The 20,994-nt window shown below is 42.8% G+C and overlaps 1 protein-coding gene across 5 annotated transcripts in view; it reads right to left on the reverse strand.

Moving 5' to 3' along the window:
- HLCS (holocarboxylase synthetase) overlaps positions 1-20,994 on the reverse strand; it is a 316,341-nt gene that overhangs the window by 15,800 nt on the left and 279,547 nt on the right. For all 5 annotated transcript variants that reach the window (XM_063956549.1, XM_063956550.1, XM_063956551.1 and 2 more), the window contains one exon: positions 14,405-14,472. In XM_063956549.1, coding sequence (XP_063812619.1) covers positions 14,405-14,472 — 68 coding nt within the window. The remainder of the gene's footprint in view (positions 1-14,404; positions 14,473-20,994) is intronic.

Here is a 20,994-nt window from a genome sequence, read left to right on the forward strand (position 1 = left end):
TAATGGCAATAATTATTGCCTATAGCAAACAATGAGCAAGCCATATAAATGTTTAAAAGATTGCTGTGTAAGTCATTTTAAAATATATTTGGTGTTTAAAAGAACTCGACACGTCACTTCCGGTATTTGGAACGCATGTGGTTCCGGAAGTGGCGTGTTTGCAGGGAGAATAAAATGGTACTGAAATGGTACTATTCGAGATAATGTTGGTGCAGTGGGAGCACAGAGATTGGGTTGCCCAGAGCAACTTTATGTTGCTGACAGGGCTTCCCGGCGGCTGAATGCAAAGCGCCGCTGAACGAGCGGTGGAACGCATATACCGGAAGTGACGGTAATGCGTTCCACCTGCTGGGGGGAAGACGCGCGCTTCCGGTGGGCGGAAATGACAGGTGGCTTGTGCGTGTCAAGTACTGGGAGTGGAACGCACGCGATCCCGGAAGTAGCGGGAGATCTTGCGTGCGTTCCACCCAAGGGGAGGGGTGTGTAGAACTTTATTTCTGTTGCGTTCCAAGGGAAGGAAACAAACTATTTTAAAAGGGGATAGTAATGCCTGACTTTTCGGGGGTCAGGTATAAAAAGTGGTCAGAAGGAAAAATTTTAAGAAATGAGGGTTGGAGACCCATCAGGTACAGGTGCTGGTTTTTACCAGTACAGTGCAGCCTTTTAAAAATGTCTCCAATTGTGGACAAACATTTTTTTTTTTTGTGTGCAACTTAGATGTCCCATGATAGCAGTATATACACAGGAGAATGTATACAGCATGAGTAATAACAGCCGCAGGACTAAGGAACAATAAAATAACTGCTATAGTACAATTGGAAAGAGGTTCACTGAGTAATGGTTATATACACAGGAGAATATGTCCGGCATACGTAGTGACAGCCGCAGGACTGGGAAAAATGAGTGCTATAATACAAAATATAGGAGGTTCACTGAGTAATGGTTAGCGTGAAATATGCATACGTGGGCAATTTAAAGATTGTATGCGGCTAATTAAAAAGGTCCCATAGTTACTGCCACAGGACTAGGAAAAAATATAATAAAGTGAAATTGGCCCATTGGGAAGAAAAAACTGTCTTTGGAGACCATGCTTTTGGGGCGAACCTGGTGCTATGGAAACGTTACATAGACGATATCCTCTTCATTTGGAAAGGGGATTCAGCCTCGTTGGACAGCTTCTGTGACTTTCTGAATACTAACGACCGAAACATAAAGCTCACATACCAGAGGAGCACAGAGAACGTCAATTTCCTCGATTTGTCAATATTTATAGAAGAAGGCGCTATACACACTAAAACATACACCAAGCCAACGGATTGCAATTCGTTCATTCCTTCAAATAGCAACCATCACCCCAACTGGTTATCATCAGTACCTGGTAGCCAGTTCCACAGAATAAGGAAAAATTGTTCCAAACTAAGGGATTATCGCAATCAAGGCACTCTAATGAAAGACCAATTCAGGAAAAAGGGATATGAAACCAGATTATTGGATGCGCCATATGAAAAATACCAACAAGCAGATAGGGAATTGATGATACAACCCACCACGTCGACAGAAGACCAGAGACAGAGACGGGGAGGTGATACAAATACAGTTACCTTCATTACTAAATATAGCAGCCAATATAAGGGGCTTGAACATATTGTAAGGAAAAACTGGGGACTGCTCCTCCAGGACCCCATACTCAAACAATACATATCGGAGAAGCCTAGATTTGTATATCGTAAGGCTGACAACTTACGCAAAAATCTAGTAAAAAGTGCACTGGAGGTCCCTAAAAAAACGACCACCATTAAGAGCAAGGGCTTCTACAGATGCGGCCAATGTCAAATGTGCCGCAATTGCAAAAGCAACACAACTGTAATAACAAGCTATACATCCACCAGCAATAAGAAAAAATATGACATCAGGGATTTCATCACGTGCGACAGCAAAAACGTCGTCTATTTAGTACAATGCAAATGCAATAAACAATATGTAGGAAGAACAACCAGGAAATTAAAAGAAAGAACGAGCGAGCACCTTAGAAATATAAAGAAAGGTCTCCCTACCCATGGAATCTCTGCCCACTTCAAAGAGAAACATGACTGTAAACCGTCAGAGATATCATTCTTCTGTGGCATTCAAGTGGTGACAGGAAATTGGAGAAAGGGGAATATTGAAGAAAAACTTGCTCAAACTGAAATGCGAAGTATTTTCAATTTAGGCACCTTGAAACCCAAAGGTCTTAACTTGGAATTCGAAACCAAATGGTTTCTCTAAGGGCTCTGGACCTTCCTCCAACCCCTCCTTCAGCACTGGTTCCCCCATTGAATCCCCTCACCCACCAGTTATCTTCCTCGCCCACCTTGTGCCAGTCAGACGAGTATGGAGCGAACCAATTTCACTTTATTATATTTTTTCCTAGTCCTGTGGCAGTAACTATGGGACCTTTTTAATTAGCCGCATACAATCTTTAAATTGCCCACGTATGCATATTTCACGCTAACCATTACTCAGTGAACCTCCTATATTTTGTATTATAGCACTCATTTTTCCCAGTCCTGCGGCTGTCACTACGTATGCCGGACATATTCTCCTGTGTATATAACCATTACTCAGTGAACCTCTTTCCAATTGTACTATAGCAGTTATTTTATTGTTCCTTAGTCCTGCGGCTGTTATTACTCATGCTGTATACATTCTCCTGTGTATATACTGCTATCATGGGACATCTAAGTTGCACACAAAAAAAAAAAAATGTTTGTCCACAATTGGAGACATTTTTAAAAGGCTGCACTGTACTGGTAAAAACCAGCACCTGTACCTGATGGGTCTCCAACCCTCATTTCTTAAAATTTTTCCTTCTGACCACTTTTTATACCTGACCCCCGAAAAGTCAGGCATTACTATCCCCTTTTAAAATAGTTTGTTTCCTTCCCTTGGAACGCAACAGAAATAAAGTTCTACACACCCCTCCCCTTGGGTGGAACGCACGCAAGATCTCCCGCTACTTCCGGGATCGCGTGCGTTCCACTCCCAGTACTTGACACGCACAAGCCACCTGTCATTTCCGCCCACCGGAAGCGCGCGTCTTCCCCCCAGCAGGTGGAACGCATTACCGTCACTTCCGGTATATGCGTTCCACCGCTCGTTCAGCGGCGCTTTGCATTCAGCCGCCGGGAAGCCCTGTCAGCAACATAAAGTTGCTCTGGGCAACCCAATCTCTGTGCTCCCACTGCACCAACATTATCTCGAATAGTACCATTTCAGTACCATTTTATTCTCCCTGCAAACACGCCACTTCCGGAACCACATGCGTTCCAAATACCGGAAGTGACGTGTCGAGTTCTTTTAAACACCAAATATATTTTAAAATGACTTACACAGCAATCTTTTAAACATTTATATGGCTTGCTCATTGTTTGCTATAGGCAATAATTATTGCCATTATGTATTTCATGCTGAATTTTATTGTTTTGTAATTGGTAACCACACCCACATCACATGACTTCCTGCCTAAGGGGTATAAATAATGGCACTAGTGCCCTCAGCACACACCTTGAAAAAGACTTCTATAGTCGAAACGCGTTGGTGTGAGGGCCAGGACTACTAGGGACTGACTGGGACGGTATCTACTAAGGTGAGAAAATCCGGATATTAACACCTTTCATTTCACCCGTGTACACCCCCCTTTCTTACCTAGAGTCGATTGGCAGTTTTATGTTATTTTAGAAATTTTTGAGCAATAAATTATTTTAAATGTGTCATTCAATGACACCCCACTTCGTTTCTTTTCATGCATAAAATGAGTGGAATAGAGTCTGGAATAAGGAAACTCTAGAACCAGCCGGACCATCCCAAAGATACCATTATATACAAGTTCCCGCATCGTACAGTGTGAGTTGGGTACGCCCACTATTCATTTCACCTATCTAATCTGCATGAGTGTGACCATGTATGACAACTCGTCGACCTAAGAAAAGATACCTTTATGTGTTTTCCACCTTCCTGCATGGATGTGAGTACGGTACGCACTCCCCCACTATAAGTGATAAGTTTAGAAGAGTGAATTGCTGTTTAGTAACCATCCACTTCACCTAAAAACCTACTACACTATCAACTGTTCCATCTCCTTTTACACGCCCGAGGATAAAAACCGTATAGGATCCTGCCTGGAGGAAGAGGAGAAAAACACACGAACACCAAAGATACCTTTACGCGAGGGGTACATCACGTCTCTCACGTGAGTACGGTACGCAACCATCAGTTGCTACTTCTTTTTAAGATCTCCCTACTAGTCTAAAACGCCACTTCTCAACACGCCTACTACACTATCAGCGGCTATTTCTGTCTCTCTGTCTCCAACTCTTGAGGATAAGAACTACCCTGGTACCCTGGACGGAAGTACAGGAGAAAATCCGGAGAACGAATATTGAAGACAACGTACAGAAGAAACCCACTACGGTCCAACGTGACTGAGGATACGAATCCACTCAAGATCCAATTCGGAGAAGTATTAATAAAGACACACGAACAGTGGCTCAACGAGTATTAACGACATCACGGGACATTATTAAGCTAACCAACCTAATTTAGTAACTATCCTCTCATCAGAGACTGTGTATTATTTACCCATCCTCTTTTAGTTCAGCATTCGCAGACGAGCGCAGACGTGATCTCTCAATTTTTTGTGTATTCGGTTTTTAGGGGGTTGAGTGACCACCTGCAGATATCACCACTGCTGCTCTCTGGGGCGCGGCAGTCCTTCTAAAGCTCCTTTTAGATTCAGTCTTTCACTCATTCAGGAGGACCACTGCTGCCCCATAGCGTCATCATGTTTTCCCACAGAAATGTGAGGAAGGATAAATTTGATAACATATTTAATAACAAACATGATTCTATTGAATTAGCAGATGAAGATTTAGAGAATGTTATGTCTAAATTAGAAAGAGCATTGATCAAAGAAGGAAAAATTTGGTGGGAGGTAGTAGCATTAGAGAGATATCTGGCCGAGGAAATTATACCCAGAGGGCTTAGAATCGATAAACTACCCACTTTTACCAACAAATCACCAGCCTTCGAAGAAGAATGGGTTCGCATCATCGACTCTTGCTCCATGTCCCTAATGAGACTCATAGTTCGAGAAAGAAGTAAAGATCTGAAAGAGCTAGAAACGGAAATTGAGACACTTAGAGGAACTGTAGAGCCGTTGGCAGATTTGCCAGACTTTAAAGATATGGAACAAGACATTATTGAAAAAATCGCTACAAATGAGAAGGAGCTAATGGAAAAAAAGAAGAAGAAGTATCTTAGGGATATGAATGACTTCAAGGAAGGAGTACAACACCAACAAACCAAAAAGGAGAAAAACTTTTTCAAAAACAAGGAAATCCATAACAGAGTAAGATTCGAAAGAAATGAAGATTGGAGAACCCCCGAATGGAGACAAAACTGGAGGCGGATTGAACATAGAATTACTCCACGAAGGAACCCCTACAGACAAACCTGGACACCCAGACAAAGAGCCCAGACGCCCAACGAACAACGGACCTACCCCAGAAGAAGATATTCACGGGACGAACTCCATTACCAGGACGGATATAACACAAGACGTCCTTACAAACGGACCTTTGAGGATAGGAACCAACGAGAAGACAGAATTTTGGAATACACCAGAAGATGTACCTCCCCCGAAATTACAAGAAAAGCTTCCAATAGATCCCACTCGTATAGGAGAAACGAAAATAACGATGACGTTTTTTTAGAACCAAGCAGGGGCCGTCACAACAGAAGACGCTAACAAGGAGAGGGAGACGAGGAAAGACCTCATCCAAAAAACATCGATCACTATACCACAAAAAAAAGACCAAAAAAATCACTCCATCTAGGACCAACAATTCCATAGAAATCGGTGAGACGGAGAACACTAATCATGAGATCGCATTTACTAAGATCTACAATCTCAGCAATCATGTCCTCACCAAAGACGAGGAAAATGTCCTCAAGAAGGGATTAAAGTATGCACCTTCCAGCAAACTGGACAAGTTTGAGGCTTATATTGATCTGCAACGGTTCATAAGAAAATTGACTTTAAAAAAATTCTTTCACGATCAGGATATCTCCACCACCCATAATGATCAAAGCGCGTCCACGTTCAAACCAAAGTCAACTTTCTTCCCCACCTTTAAGAAGGGGTGCTTTATTGAGAGCTTTGAACGAATTGTCAAAGACGAACTCGAAAACAGCGTTCTTAAGAATATAACTAAACCAAATATGACCAAAGCAGAAAGAGAGGCTCTAAAGAGTCTCCAAGATAACCATACCATAGTGATTAAACCAGCGGATAAAGGGGGTGCAGTGGTTATTCAGAATGTAGAAGAATACAAGAAGGAAATCGAAAGACAACTAAACGACGGTAGAACTTACAAGAAACTTAGAGGAAACCCGTCGGAGGGAACGTCCAAAAGAATGACAGATCTACTAGTAAAATACGAACGCAAGAAAGTCATCACTGATAAAGAACGTGACTACATCACCATCACACATCCGTCCCTACCAGTTATTTACACTCTTCCAAAAATTCATAAGGATAACACACATCCACCAGGCCGACCCATAGTAGCTGGCACAGAATCAATTACCTCCAACTTATCTCAATATATCGACCATATTCTACAGCCACTTGCACAAAATACCAGATCATATCTCAAAGATTCTACAGCAGTTTTACAAGAACTACAACTCATCAGTTGGTCACCAGAATTTATCCTCGTCACAGCAGATGTTACATCTCTGTACACTGCCATCAGTCATCAACATGGCCTGGAAGCCACCTCTCATTTCTTAGAAGCAGACTCTATGGATCACGACCGCATGACCTTCATTTTGGAAAGTATCGAATTCATCTTAACCAATAATTTTTTCTGGTTTGACAATTCATTTTACCTACAATTACATGGCACAGCCATGGGCACCAGGTTCGCCCCTAGTTATGCCAATCTCTTCATGGCCCATTGGGAAGAAAAAACTGTCTTTGGAGACCATGCTTTTGGGGCGAACCTGGTGCTATGGAAACGTTACATAGACGATATCCTCTTCATTTGGAAAGGGGATTCAGCCTCGTTGGACAGCTTCTGTGACTTTCTGAATACTAACGACCGAAACATAAAGCTCACATACCAGAGGAGCACAGAGAACGTCAATTTCCTCGATTTGTCAATATTTATAGAAGAAGGCGCTATACACACTAAAACATACACCAAGCCAACGGATTGCAATTCGTTCATTCCTTCAAATAGCAACCATCACCCCAACTGGTTATCATCAGTACCTGGTAGCCAGTTCCACAGAATAAGGAAAAATTGTTCCAAACTAAGGGATTATCGCAATCAAGGCACTCTAATGAAAGACCAATTCAGGAAAAAGGGATATGAAACCAGATTATTGGATGCGCCATATGAAAAATACCAACAAGCAGATAGGGAATTGATGATACAACCCACCACGTCGACAGAAGACCAGAGACAGAGACGGGGAGGTGATACAAATACAGTTACCTTCATTACTAAATATAGCAGCCAATATAAGGGGCTTGAACATATTGTAAGGAAAAACTGGGGACTGCTCCTCCAGGACCCCATACTCAAACAATACATATCGGAGAAGCCTAGATTTGTATATCGTAAGGCTGACAACTTACGCAAAAATCTAGTAAAAAGTGCACTGGAGGTCCCTAAAAAAACGACCACCATTAAGAGCAAGGGCTTCTACAGATGCGGCCAATGTCAAATGTGCCGCAATTGCAAAAGCAACACAACTGTAATAACAAGCTATACATCCACCAGCAATAAGAAAAAATATGACATCAGGGATTTCATCACGTGCGACAGCAAAAACGTCGTCTATTTAGTACAATGCAAATGCAATAAACAATATGTAGGAAGAACAACCAGGAAATTAAAAGAAAGAACGAGCGAGCACCTTAGAAATATAAAGAAAGGTCTCCCTACCCATGGAATCTCTGCCCACTTCAAAGAGAAACATGACTGTAAACCGTCAGAGATATCATTCTTCTGTGGCATTCAAGTGGTGACAGGAAATTGGAGAAAGGGGAATATTGAAGAAAAACTTGCTCAAACTGAAATGCGAAGTATTTTCAATTTAGGCACCTTGAAACCCAAAGGTCTTAACTTGGAATTCGAAACCAAATGGTTTCTCTAAGGGCTCTGGACCTTCCTCCAACCCCTCCTTCAGCACTGGTTCCCCCATTGAATCCCCTCACCCACCAGTTATCTTCCTCGCCCACCTTGTGCCAGTCAGACGAGTATGGAGCGAACCAATTTCACTTTATTATATTTTTTCCTAGTCCTGTGGCAGTAACTATGGGACCTTTTTAATTAGCCGCATACAATCTTTAAATTGCCCACGTATGCATATTTCACGCTAACCATTACTCAGTGAACCTCCTATATTTTGTATTATAGCACTCATTTTTCCCAGTCCTGCGGCTGTCACTACGTATGCCGGACATATTCTCCTGTGTATATAACCATTACTCAGTGAACCTCTTTCCAATTGTACTATAGCAGTTATTTTATTGTTCCTTAGTCCTGCGGCTGTTATTACTCATGCTGTATACATTCTCCTGTGTATATACTGCTATCATGGGACATCTAAGTTGCACACAAAAAAAAAATGTTTGTCCACAATTGGAGACATTTTTAAAAGGCTGCACTGTACTGGTAAAAACCAGCACCTGTACCTGATGGGTCTCCAACCCTCATTTCTTAAAATTTTTCCTTCTGACCACTTTTTATACCTGACCCCCGAAAAGTCAGGCATTACTATCCCCTTTTAAAATAGTTTGTTTCCTTCCCTTGGAACGCAACAGAAATAAAGTTCTACACACCCCTCCCCTTGGGTGGAACGCACGCAAGATCTCCCGCTACTTCCGGGATCGCGTGCGTTCCACTCCCAGTACTTGACACGCACAAGCCACCTGTCATTTCCGCCCACCGGAAGCGCGCGTCTTCCCCCCAGCAGGTGGAACGCATTACCGTCACTTCCGGTATATGCGTTCCACCGCTCGTTCAGCGGCGCTTTGCATTCAGCCGCCGGGAAGCCCTGTCAGCAACATAAAGTTGCTCTGGGCAACCCAATCTCTGTGCTCCCACTGCACCAACATTATCTCGAATAGTACCATTTCAGTACCATTTTATTCTCCCTGCAAACACGCCACTTCCGGAACCACATGCGTTCCAAATACCGGAAGTGACGTGTCGAGTTCTTTTAAACACCAAATATATTTTAAAATGACTTACACAGCAATCTTTTAAACATTTATATGGCTTGCTCATTGTTTGCTATAGGCAATAATTATTGCCATTATGTATTTCATGCTGAATTTTATTGTTTTGTAATTGGTAACCACACCCACATCACATGACTTCCTGCCTAAGGGGTATAAATAATGGCACTAGTGCCCTCAGCACACACCTTGAAAAAGACTTCTATAGTCGAAACGCGTTGGTGTGAGGGCCAGGACTACTAGGGACTGACTGGGACGGTATCTACTAAGGTGAGAAAATCCGGATATTAACACCTTTCATTTCACCCGTGTACACCCCCCTTTCTTACCTAGAGTCGATTGGCAGTTTTATGTTATTTTAGAAATTTTTGAGCAATAAATTATTTTAAATGTGTCATTCAATGACACCCCACTTCGTTTCTTTTCATGCATAAAATGAGTGGAATAGAGTCTGGAATAAGGAAACTCTAGAACCAGCCGGACCATCCCAAAGATACCATTATATACAAGTTCCCGCATCGTACAGTGTGAGTTGGGTACGCCCACTATTCATTTCACCTATCTAATCTGCATGAGTGTGACCATGTATGACAACTCGTCGACCTAAGAAAAGATACCTTTATGTGTTTTCCACCTTCCTGCATGGATGTGAGTACGGTACGCACTCCCCCACTATAAGTGATAAGTTTAGAAGAGTGAATTGCTGTTTAGTAACCATCCACTTCACCTAAAAACCTACTACACTATCAACTGTTCCATCTCCTTTTACACGCCCGAGGATAAAAACCGTATAGGATCCTGCCTGGAGGAAGAGGAGAAAAACACACGAACACCAAAGATACCTTTACGCGAGGGGTACATCACGTCTCTCACGTGAGTACGGTACGCAACCATCAGTTGCTACTTCTTTTTAAGATCTCCCTACTAGTCTAAAACGCCACTTCTCAACACGCCTACTACACTATCAGCGGCTATTTCTGTCTCTCTGTCTCCAACTCTTGAGGATAAGAACTACCCTGGTACCCTGGACGGAAGTACAGGAGAAAATCCGGAGAACGAATATTGAAGACAACGTACAGAAGAAACCCACTACGGTCCAACGTGACTGAGGATACGAATCCACTCAAGATCCAATTCGGAGAAGTATTAATAAAGACACACGAACAGTGGCTCAACGAGTATTAACGACATCACGGGACATTATTAAGCTAACCAACCTAATTTAGTAACTATCCTCTCATCAGAGACTGTGTATTATTTACCCATCCTCTTTTAGTTCAGCATTCGCAGACGAGCGCAGACGTGATCTCTCAATTTTTTGTGTATTCGGTTTTTAGGGGGTTGAGTGACCACCTGCAGATATCACCACTGCTGCTCTCTGGGGCGCGGCAGTCCTTCTAAAGCTCCTTTTACAAACAAGGGGCCTAATGCACACCTGATCGCTGCTGTGTGTTTTTGCAACAGCGGGAGATCAGGTCTGAACTGCACATGCGTATGCACCGCAATGCACAGGCGCGATGGCCCGCGGCGCCAAGGAGCGACTGGATGGTGATGGACAGGCAGAGGCGTTCGCTGGGCAGGAGGGGGCGTTCGCTGGGCGGAGTTGGGCCACCGTTTTAGGGGCGCAGTCCGGGCAACGCAGGCATGCCTGAACCGAGCGGGGGGCGGACCACGGCGGCTGCGTGATGTCACACAGGAGCTGCGCGACGTCACACAGGAGCTGCGCTGGTGGGGAGCTACCCGCATGTCAGGGCGGCTGATCGTAGCCGTGCAAAATTTTGCGCTGCTACGATGAGGTCTGAATTAGCTCCAAAAATCGGCTAGCCTGGAGGTACTGTTACTGCGGAATACAGCCACACTTACTCGCAACACGAGCAGACTTGCAGCTAATAGGATCCGGCCCCTAATAGGAATTCTCTATATTGTTCAATACTCATACACCAACATCTTCTATTATGGAACTTTAATTTCAAGGGTGTTTGTTACCTAGCATCAAATTTGTGGGCTACACTAACATCCAGGTCCCAATTTATATGATACATAGGCTAGTACCTAGAGCGGTAAGTGGTGATGCATCATTCTTTTCTACTCTTCTATACTAATAATTGCAAGTGACATGCTCCAAGAAGTGCAGCATATCATATCGCTCTTTAAATTTAGCGTCTCATTCGCATCACAGACTCAGCAAAACACCACTCACTGTGTGCTAGAGACGATGGGCTTTGACTAAAACCCAGCGCATCCGATCGTGTTTATGTCTGAAATTTAAAAGGGCAATGCTTTTACTAGCAAAACACAGAATCGCCCTTTTAAATTTTGGGCATAAATACGATCGGAAGCGCCGGGTTTTACAACTTGACACTTCATAAATAAACCCTTAGATCATTGCAACGTTTGTTATATTCTATTTACTATAAAAAAGGACACTTTCTAAAAACAATCCATTTAACAATGACTATGCGCTCGTACTTCACAAAACTATTTATATTAATAATAAAATGAATGACAGAAGTCCCCTGTCAATTTGGAGATGCTCACTCTCCCAATGGCTGTTTAACAGCGAATTCTCCTGACAGGAAAATTATAAAATTCAGCTCTTTCAACACGTTATGGTTGGCTGTGTGTCAAAACCACTGACCAATCAACGCTCTTGACACATGGCAAGCTGCAATGTGTCAGGAGAGTGCCGATCCCACTACCTCCTGATATCAGGGACAGGAGAAGCTGCCACTGAACAGTCACTGGGATGGTGAGTATTTCCCTATGGACCTTTTCGTCTCTGGGTTGTCCTGACTAATGCACGGACATCTGGGCATTTATCTCTAGCAAAGGAAAATCAGAAATTTGGTTTATTTTATATTTTAGTAGAAAACTGCTCTCATTTATGAAAGTAACATTAAGGTATAAATTTTATGTTGTTTAAAAAAATAAAAACAATGTAAGTTAAAAAAATTCAAGGCAGGATTTGCGAAGCAGATATGTACGAAGCATTGAGGACTACAATGAAAAGTTTGGTCTAACGTGGGCTATACATCAGATGGGTGATTCCCTAATGCTAATCGGCGGAAATCAGTGATATGGCTGGGAATCTGGAAAAAACTGCATGTTAAAAAAAACTGACTTGCCAAACCAATCAGTGGGTGGTATTCAAATGATATATCACGCCCAATCTCCTTTCTAAAGTGATCCCCGTTATTGCGCATATCGCACCCATAGTAATCAGGTTCAGCTGTGTCAAGGTTTAGGGCGCCTCGCTACCCCTGGGATAGCGAGCTGAAATGATGATACCACGCCCGTCAGCAGAAACAGAACGGGTGTGGAAGGGGGTGAAAAGAATTGAATACCACCCATTGTTTGGTTGTCATTTGTGAATCAATGATTTCCAACATGTTGGAATACCCTGATCCCGGCATTGGGAGAACGGGAATTGCCCCGATTCTCCCCTGATGTAAGGGCCCCTATAGTCTGGTGCAGTTAGTTTTTATACTGTAGTTCCAACACTTTTTTAGCTCTGACGTTTTAATGCTTACATGTCATAAGTATGAACTATTTGAATTATTACACCATGTAGGCAAAAGTGATTGGACACGCACACACGAAAGCAAGCGAAATGGTGTGCTCCAACAGCAGGCATGTGTACATGAAGGTATAAAACCGGTAAAGGGGCACTGACTAGATCATTTGCTAATGAAATGGCTTGCCGGAAGGAGCTCACCGAGTTTGAAAAGGGGATCATTGTAGGATGAGCAATGTCATGTTTCCAGGGTGACGCTGGACTGCTATACAGAACATTCAGTAACCCGGATGGACTGGCCAGCTGAAAGTCCAGCTCTTAACCCCACTGAGAACCTCTGGGATGATTTGCAGCGACGGTTGTGTTCTAGACCTTCTTCAGTGTCGAAGTTGGTCACTGCACTTTAGGCGTAATGGCAAAACATACCACTTGCTGTTGTCCAGGAACTTGTGGAAAGTTTGCCAAGAAGGGTGTCTGCAGTAATCACTGCACGTGTGGACCTACTGTTGTCGATAAAATCTCATTGATCTATTTGCTATCAGTGTCCAATCACTTTTGCCTACATAGTGTATTAAGGGGTATATTCAATTGATGTTGGATCCTTTACGACGGAAAGGATCTGACATTTCAGTGTTCAATTCACGGCCAAATCCAACAGGATTTGGCCATTCCCGACAATGCCAATCCGACTTTTTTTACAGTCAGATTGACATTGTCGGAAGCGGGGCTAAAACCTGTCGGATGTGGCCGCGAATCCGACAAAACACGTGGATCTGCGGCTAATCCACGTGCTTTCCAACAAGTCGGATTTTCTGACTTGTTGGATAAACGGGAGTTATGGCCCATACACACGGTGAGATTCGGGCTACGCCTGATTCTCACTATGCGACAGAGGCTAGATCGGCACAGTCAGTATCACAAGCACATAATGAGTATACTTGCGACTGGCTATGTGCAATTTTGGCTAAGTGTCAATTTTGACTATCTCTATCTCTTCTATAGAGATAGTCAAAACTGACTTTCCTGCACAGTCTATCTATTCCTGCGATGCCGACCGCGCATCGGCATCGAATCAGGATCGCAAGGTGACTTTCATCTTGCACTCTGCACTAAATTTTCTTACGATTTTGACTATAAAGTCAAAATCGTAAGAAAAAATCTCACCGTGTGTACACACCATTAGACTGAATAGGTCGAATCTGGATTTGACCTTAAACTCCCGTTTTTTCGGCAAGTCGGGAAATGCGACTTGAATTGAATACACTCCTAAATCTACAAATGAATCGCTGTTTTCCACCAGTGCACAATCTCTTCCCTACAAGCGATGTTTTTTTCTGCATTACATTAGGAAAGTTGGTTCAGGTTGATCATACAGTAAAAATGGCAGATAACATCTTAGCGATAGATTGCGTGTGAACGTTCCCAACATCTGATATTCCCCAGTGATAGAGTGACATAGAATACAATATAAAGGCTTAATTATATGGATACAGGACATAAAAAACCCTCTTCCTCTTGGTTGAGTTTTCAGAAAGTAAATTCCAAAATCATGTTTTCTTAATTGAAAAAAAAGAAAAGAAAAAAAAAAGTCTCCTGACCTTTGCCTTGAGTCTGTTGAGTCGCAATAGCGATTAACCCCATTTCCTTTGGTTCGTGAAACATCAGCCTGGAAGTGATGGGAAAATAACTGGTCAGTTAGCACAGGAAGCAGAGACAAATAAAAAGTAATTAAGTGTGAAATGAGCAATCAGCATCACTTTGCAAGAATCATTTTAGCAGTGAGGAGACTGACAAAACACCATACACCCTTACACTGCTGGCAGGGGACGCACGGTAAGTGTGCCTGTTACAGCGGGTGTGGTTCATTAGGGCGACATGAGTTAGATCGACATAGACGTGCATTAGGTCAACATGATCACTAGGTTGACATGTGCTAGGTCGACATGGAAAAAGGTCGACATGAGGTGTTTTTTTTTTAAACTTTTTTTGGTGTCGTTTTCTTCGTAAAGTGACCGGGAACCCCAATTAGTGCACCGTGTCCCCTCGCATGGCGAGCGAACTTCGGGCAAGGTTATCGTTCCCAATTGTAGTCCACGTGGATCGTTAAGTATGAAAAAGGTCAAAAAATTGAAAAAAATTGTGAAAAACTGATGTCGACCTTTTTCCGTGTCAACCTAATGACCATGTCGACCAAATGTGGTCTACCCAATGTCCGCCATCCATTACAGCAGGGGTTCGTCTATTTTGGCCAATTTCGACGACCTATGTCTTTACTCAGGCTTTTACACCGAAGAGGGCCCCTCATTTTGGGAGACACTTATTCGGGTGATACAGATGTCCCTAATTATACCAGAGACTTCTGCTGCAGAGTGGCAGAAGGTGTGTAACAAAGATTCACAATCCAACAAATTGACAGCTATAACAGCCAGCTCCTGATTGGATGAGTGCTGTGGACATATAGATTGGTAAATGCTCAATTAGCTTAGTGATATCATTCAGGTGCTCGAAAGGAAGGGGTATTTCTGAGCAAGAAAAAAAGCAATTGGTTTCCCCAGCACCCTGAATGATAACAGTAACCAGATATAAATCCCACATGATAATAGAATTCAGAGATCTTCGTTACACATATTTGCGCAAATGTGTGGTTAAGCCCCAAAGCCGCATCAAGGCCTCTCTGTATATTTGGGGTCCCTAGCGCTATATCTAGGTGCAGGGTGTGGCACCCCAAAACACCAGCATAAGCCAGAAAGCCCAGCGTGGCATACCAGTGTAAAAAACTATGGTGTTAATAAATTAGTATTTAGGAAGCCGAAGCTATAGAGAGGGTGATACAAACATGAAATGTAATTAAAATAGAGAAATAGTGTTAGAAAATGAATAAGTGAAAAGTGTTAATAGAATGTAAAGGTATGCCACACTAAAGCCATCCAGCTCAGCCAGTCCAGAGGCACCACACCTCACACCTCCATTACCCCAATCTGGGTCTAATATTAACCAGCGAGGAGCCACATGATAATGGCTCCTTACTAAAATATGTCTAAGCTAAGAGCTACCTACCTTGGAGCAACCCCATAATGCTCCATGTGGCATGTCAGGGCCTGCACCTCCTCCTAATGCAGGAACCTCTCTGCCTCTCACAACAGACATATAGATTGGTAAATGCTCAATTAGCTTAGTGATATCATGCAGGTGCTCGAAAGGAAGGGGTATTTCTGAGCAAGAAAAAAAGCAATTGGTTTCCCCAGCACCCTGAATGATAACAGTAACCAGATATAAATCCCACATGATAATAGAATTCAGAGATCTTAGTTACACATATTTGCGCAAATGTGTGGTTAAGCCCCAAAGCCGCTTCCTAAATACTAATTTATTAACACCATAGTTTTTTACACTGGTATGCCACGCTGGGCTTTCTGGCTCATTCTGGTGTTTTGGGGTGCCACACCCTGCACCTAGATATAGCACTAGGGACCCCAAATATACAGAGAGGCCTTGATGCGGCTTTGGGGCTTAACCACACATTTGCGCAAATATGTGTAACGAAGATCTCTGAATTCTATTATCATGTGGGATTTATATCTGGTTACTGTTATCATTCAGGGTGCTGGGGAAACCAATTGCTTTTTTTCTGGATGAGTGCTGTGGTCAGCCAATCAGAAGCCAGTAAGAATTTCTACCAGTATGTGGATTTTGGCAAAAGTCACCAGTGCAAGTTAGTATGAGGGCTAACCATATCAGACTAACATTGGCCCTCATTCCGAGTTGATCGCTCGCTAGCTACTTTTAGCAGCCGTGCAAACGCATAGTCGCCGCCCACGGGGGAGTGTATTTTTGCTTTGCAAGAGTGCGAACGCCTGTGCAGCCGAGCGGCACAAAAACCTTTTGTGCAAAATAAGACCAGCCCTGTAGTAACTTATTCTGTGCGATGATTGCTGCGACGAAGGTCCCGGAATTGACGTCAGATACCCGCCCTGCAAACGCATGGATACTCCCAGAAAACGGTCAGTTGACACTTATAAACTCTCACTTCCTGTCAATCTCCTTGCGATCGGCTGTGCGAATGGAATAGTCGCTAGCAGTGCAAAACAACGATGCTCTTTGTACCTGTGCGCATTGCACCCCATACGCATGCGTAGTTTTGCAGTTTTTTAAATGATCGCTACGCAGCGAACATTGGCAGCTAGCGATTAACTCGGAATGACCCCCATTGTGCATGGTGGCACTCCGGTAAGATCCATAATCAGGAAATGGGAAAATGCTGCAAAATACATATTACTATAATTTCCATTGCTAATTTCTTAAGTTAACTTTAATGTAATATAGTTATGTTTTTGACTTATGTTTCTATTTCAAGGTAATGTATATGGTAATTCTTAATAAAATAAGCAAGCGTTGTTAATTGGTCTAATATTAAAAATTAAGTCTATAAAATTTATGATACTCATTTTATGTAAAAAAAGCTTCACTACGTTAAGAAATACAACTCATTCAGATGTCTTTGTATAAGATGGCAAAAAATATTACTGGATTACTATTTGAAAATATTTCTAAACATTGCACAACATTTCCGAAATCCATCCATTTGTACAAACAATTCCATTTAATACAGTAGTTGAAAACAAATATTCAGCCGCTTTAGGGAATTTTCACATCTTATTTAAAAATGAGGAGCCCATTTATTAACGAGTGATAAAACTCATTGCGAGTGATAAAACTCACTGAGGGTCTGATTTATCAATGAGATTTATCATATGTAAGTTTTAAAAATCAATGTGTTTGATAAATGGTGCTCCAGCCAATCAGCTCCTGTTGTGTGTTTGAAAAATGACAATTGGGAGCTGATTGGCTGGAACACAATTTTATCGTACGCAACAAGCTTTAAAATTCATTGCCTATGATAAAACTCATTGATAAATCAGCCCCAGTATGATAAATGGTGCTCTAGACCAGGCCGGGCCAACTTGTGACTCTCCAGCTGCTGTGAAACTACATGTCCCAGCATGCACTGCCACATATTTGCTATTAAGTAATGCTAAAACTGTGGCAAGGCATTCTGGTAAGTGTAGTTTCACAACAGCTGGAGAGCCACAGGTTGGCCAGGCCTGCTCTAAACAATCAGCTCCCAACTGTCATTTTTCAACCACAGGACAGTTGGGAGCTGAACACACGACAGTTGGGAGCTGAACACACGACAGTTGGGAGCTGAACACACGACAGTTGGGAGCTGAAAACAGGACCGTTGGGAGCTGAAAACAGGACCGTTGGGAGCTGAACACACGGCAGTTGGGAGCTGAACACACGGCAGTTGGGAGCTGAACACACGGCAGTTGGGAGATGAACACATGACAGTTGGGAGCTGAACACACGGCAGTTGGGAGATGAACACATCACAGTTGGGAGCTGAACACACGACAGTTGGGAGCTGAACACACGACAGTTGGGAGCTGAACACACAACAGTTGGGAGCTGAACACACGGCAGTTGGGAGATGAACACATGACAGTTGGGAGCTGAACACATGACAGGAGCAGATTGGCTAGAGCAGCATTTATCATACGCAATGAGTTTTATCATTCACAACATTGATAAATGAGCCCCTGAATACAGATTTATTCTGGGATTCTGTTTACCATATTTCTATGTGTATAGGATGCACCCCAAGAAAAGGCAGTCAAAACACTTTAAAATAAATCCACCAGAAACACCGCATCCCCATAATCAGCACATAATTTGTCTATCTGGGGCGCACTTGTAACAGTTCTGTACAATGTTCAGGAACTGTGATTGAAATGCACCAGAATGTGTCTCTTCTTCTGTTGTTGCTTCTACTTCATTTCACCCCTGGTAGCAGCTGTGTCACTGTACTATATTGTCAGTGGAGCGCAGCAATAAATAGACAAGCTGGGAACCTGGTAATTGTTCTTGGAAGGTATACAGCATATGAGGAAGAATGGTCATGGAGTTACCGGCAGCCATGTGTACTGATAGGATATGGGCACAGGCTGGCAAAATGAGTGATGCTTAATATATGTTGCCCAACATGAGGTATGGTGCAGTGTTAACTGCCACTATATTGCAACACATCTCTAAAGAATATCTCACTGTAAGTGCCGTAGAGGTGTTTAAAAACACCCTCGCAAGCCATGCAAGGGGACGCGTTGCACTAAAGGGGTTTTTTTTGTGGCACAAAAGTGAAAAAACATTACAAAAAATTTAAATATCGTGTCAACCTTGTTTCCATGTCGAACTTTTCCACTGTCTACCTATTCTGCAATGACCTTTAGACCCTGTCGACGTTTTGCATGTCAACCACTTGGGGTCGATCTAATGACTGTACACCTTTTTCATGTAGATCTGATAATCCACACCCTTTCTTCTCACTCAGCACAATATACAAGGGTGGTACAATAAGTAAGGTCACTTGTGTAATGTTCTCCATTTCATTTTAACTTCCCACCAGGCCAGAGCAGGTAGACCACTGCTTCCCCTCATGGCCATTAAGCTTGCGCCTCATATCCTTCATACTTCCCCAACATCAGGTGTAAGGTGGCAGGGTTGGCGGAAACATGGTCACACACTGAGGTGCGGAATGTAATCAGATTTCTGCATCTAAAGGGCACATCAGCAGCTGAAAGTCATCACCAGCTTGTCCAGGTGTATGGTGATAATGTCACATCATGGAAACAGGTTTGGTGCACTGCCTTTGATAACGGCAGGACAGACATTCAAGATGAGCAGCGATCCGGCCGGCCAAGTACGTCCACCACTGGCAGTGCACCAAACCCAAACCTGTTTCCGTGACATGATGTTATAACAGTATGGTGTCTACAAAATATCGACATTCAGAATAACAACATTTCATTGTGTGGGAGTTCCCCAGTATGCAATATACCCAACAATAAACAGTATTGGGTGCCCAATCCACAGGAATATTGCTTCCTATTCTACTGAAGCTGAAAAACTTTATAGCAAATTAGCATTAGAACTATGGCGTTGCCACCAAGAGTTTTCCAATCATTTCAAAAAAGCACCTACAAATAATGCTGAATCCACACTGACCAACTCAAGGAAACTACCCAAAAAAACAAAACAAAAATTAGATATAGACAGCCCAATTTCTACCTTACTTTGCGAATTATATAAAACTTAAATGATGGTGAAGCAAACAATATTATGTAAGACATGTGAGCTACATACACCGCTATGTTTCACCTTCTAAACTTGAATGATTGCAGAAGTGGGAAGCCCATTAGCTAACTCAAGTGCACCAAGCAATCAAGGGTGGATGGGCATGTGAAAACGTGGACATCTGAAAATGTACAGATCTGCTGCGACACAAAGTCCTACACTTTGTAAATGAGCCCCATTTCATAATTCAAACACAATCTATTCATCTTGGTCTCCAATCAGAAATATCCTCAAAGAGTAAAGCCTGAATGAAAGACAATTATTATAAAATTGGTCCCAGACATAAATTAGGTCATCACGCATGTTTGCGTGATGATCTAATTGCAGCTGAGGCACATGCAGATCACACCAACAGAAGAAAAAAAGGACTGGGGGTGGTAAATATAATGGATCGGGAGGGAGCTGGGGTGGGAGTGGACAGGGAAGAGAAAGGGCAGAGGAAGCTACTGAAGGGAGGGACAAAGGTAAGGGTAAGATAAGCATATAATGAGAAGACTAGCAACAAGGTATGATTCTTCCGAGCTCCCAAAGAATGTCAGTCAGTACAGGACAGAATAGTCCTTGGCATATATTAGTACTATCCAGTCCTTGGATATCCTAGAAATTAGGACCAGCTAGGAGATGCGGGGGGTAACCACTGATTGCTTCATCAAAGTTGTAATATTCATGATTGAGCAGTGGGGAAGAGGTGAGGTTGGGAGGGGGAGTGGTGATGACATAGAAAATAAGCCCTGGATCACAAACTTCACAGATTTGAGCGGATGGTCCCAAGGAATGCGGGAGTACACCCCAAACTTTGAGTGTCCTTGTGACATTACGGCAGAGTGGGCAAGTATTGTGTGGTGCAAATCTTATTGGGGTTTGAGACTATGACCCATATTGTCCCCAAAGTACTTTAGCTATGCTTCTCATTTCATACATTGTGCTAACACTCCACCTGTTGAAGAACTAAAATTCCCAGCATGGCCCGGCAGCAGCTAATGGACTATAAAAAGCCACA

This window comes from Pseudophryne corroboree, chromosome 2, assembly GCF_028390025.1.
Source record: "Pseudophryne corroboree isolate aPseCor3 chromosome 2, aPseCor3.hap2, whole genome shotgun sequence".
NCBI classification, from domain to species: Eukaryota; Metazoa; Chordata; class Amphibia; order Anura; family Myobatrachidae; genus Pseudophryne; species Pseudophryne corroboree.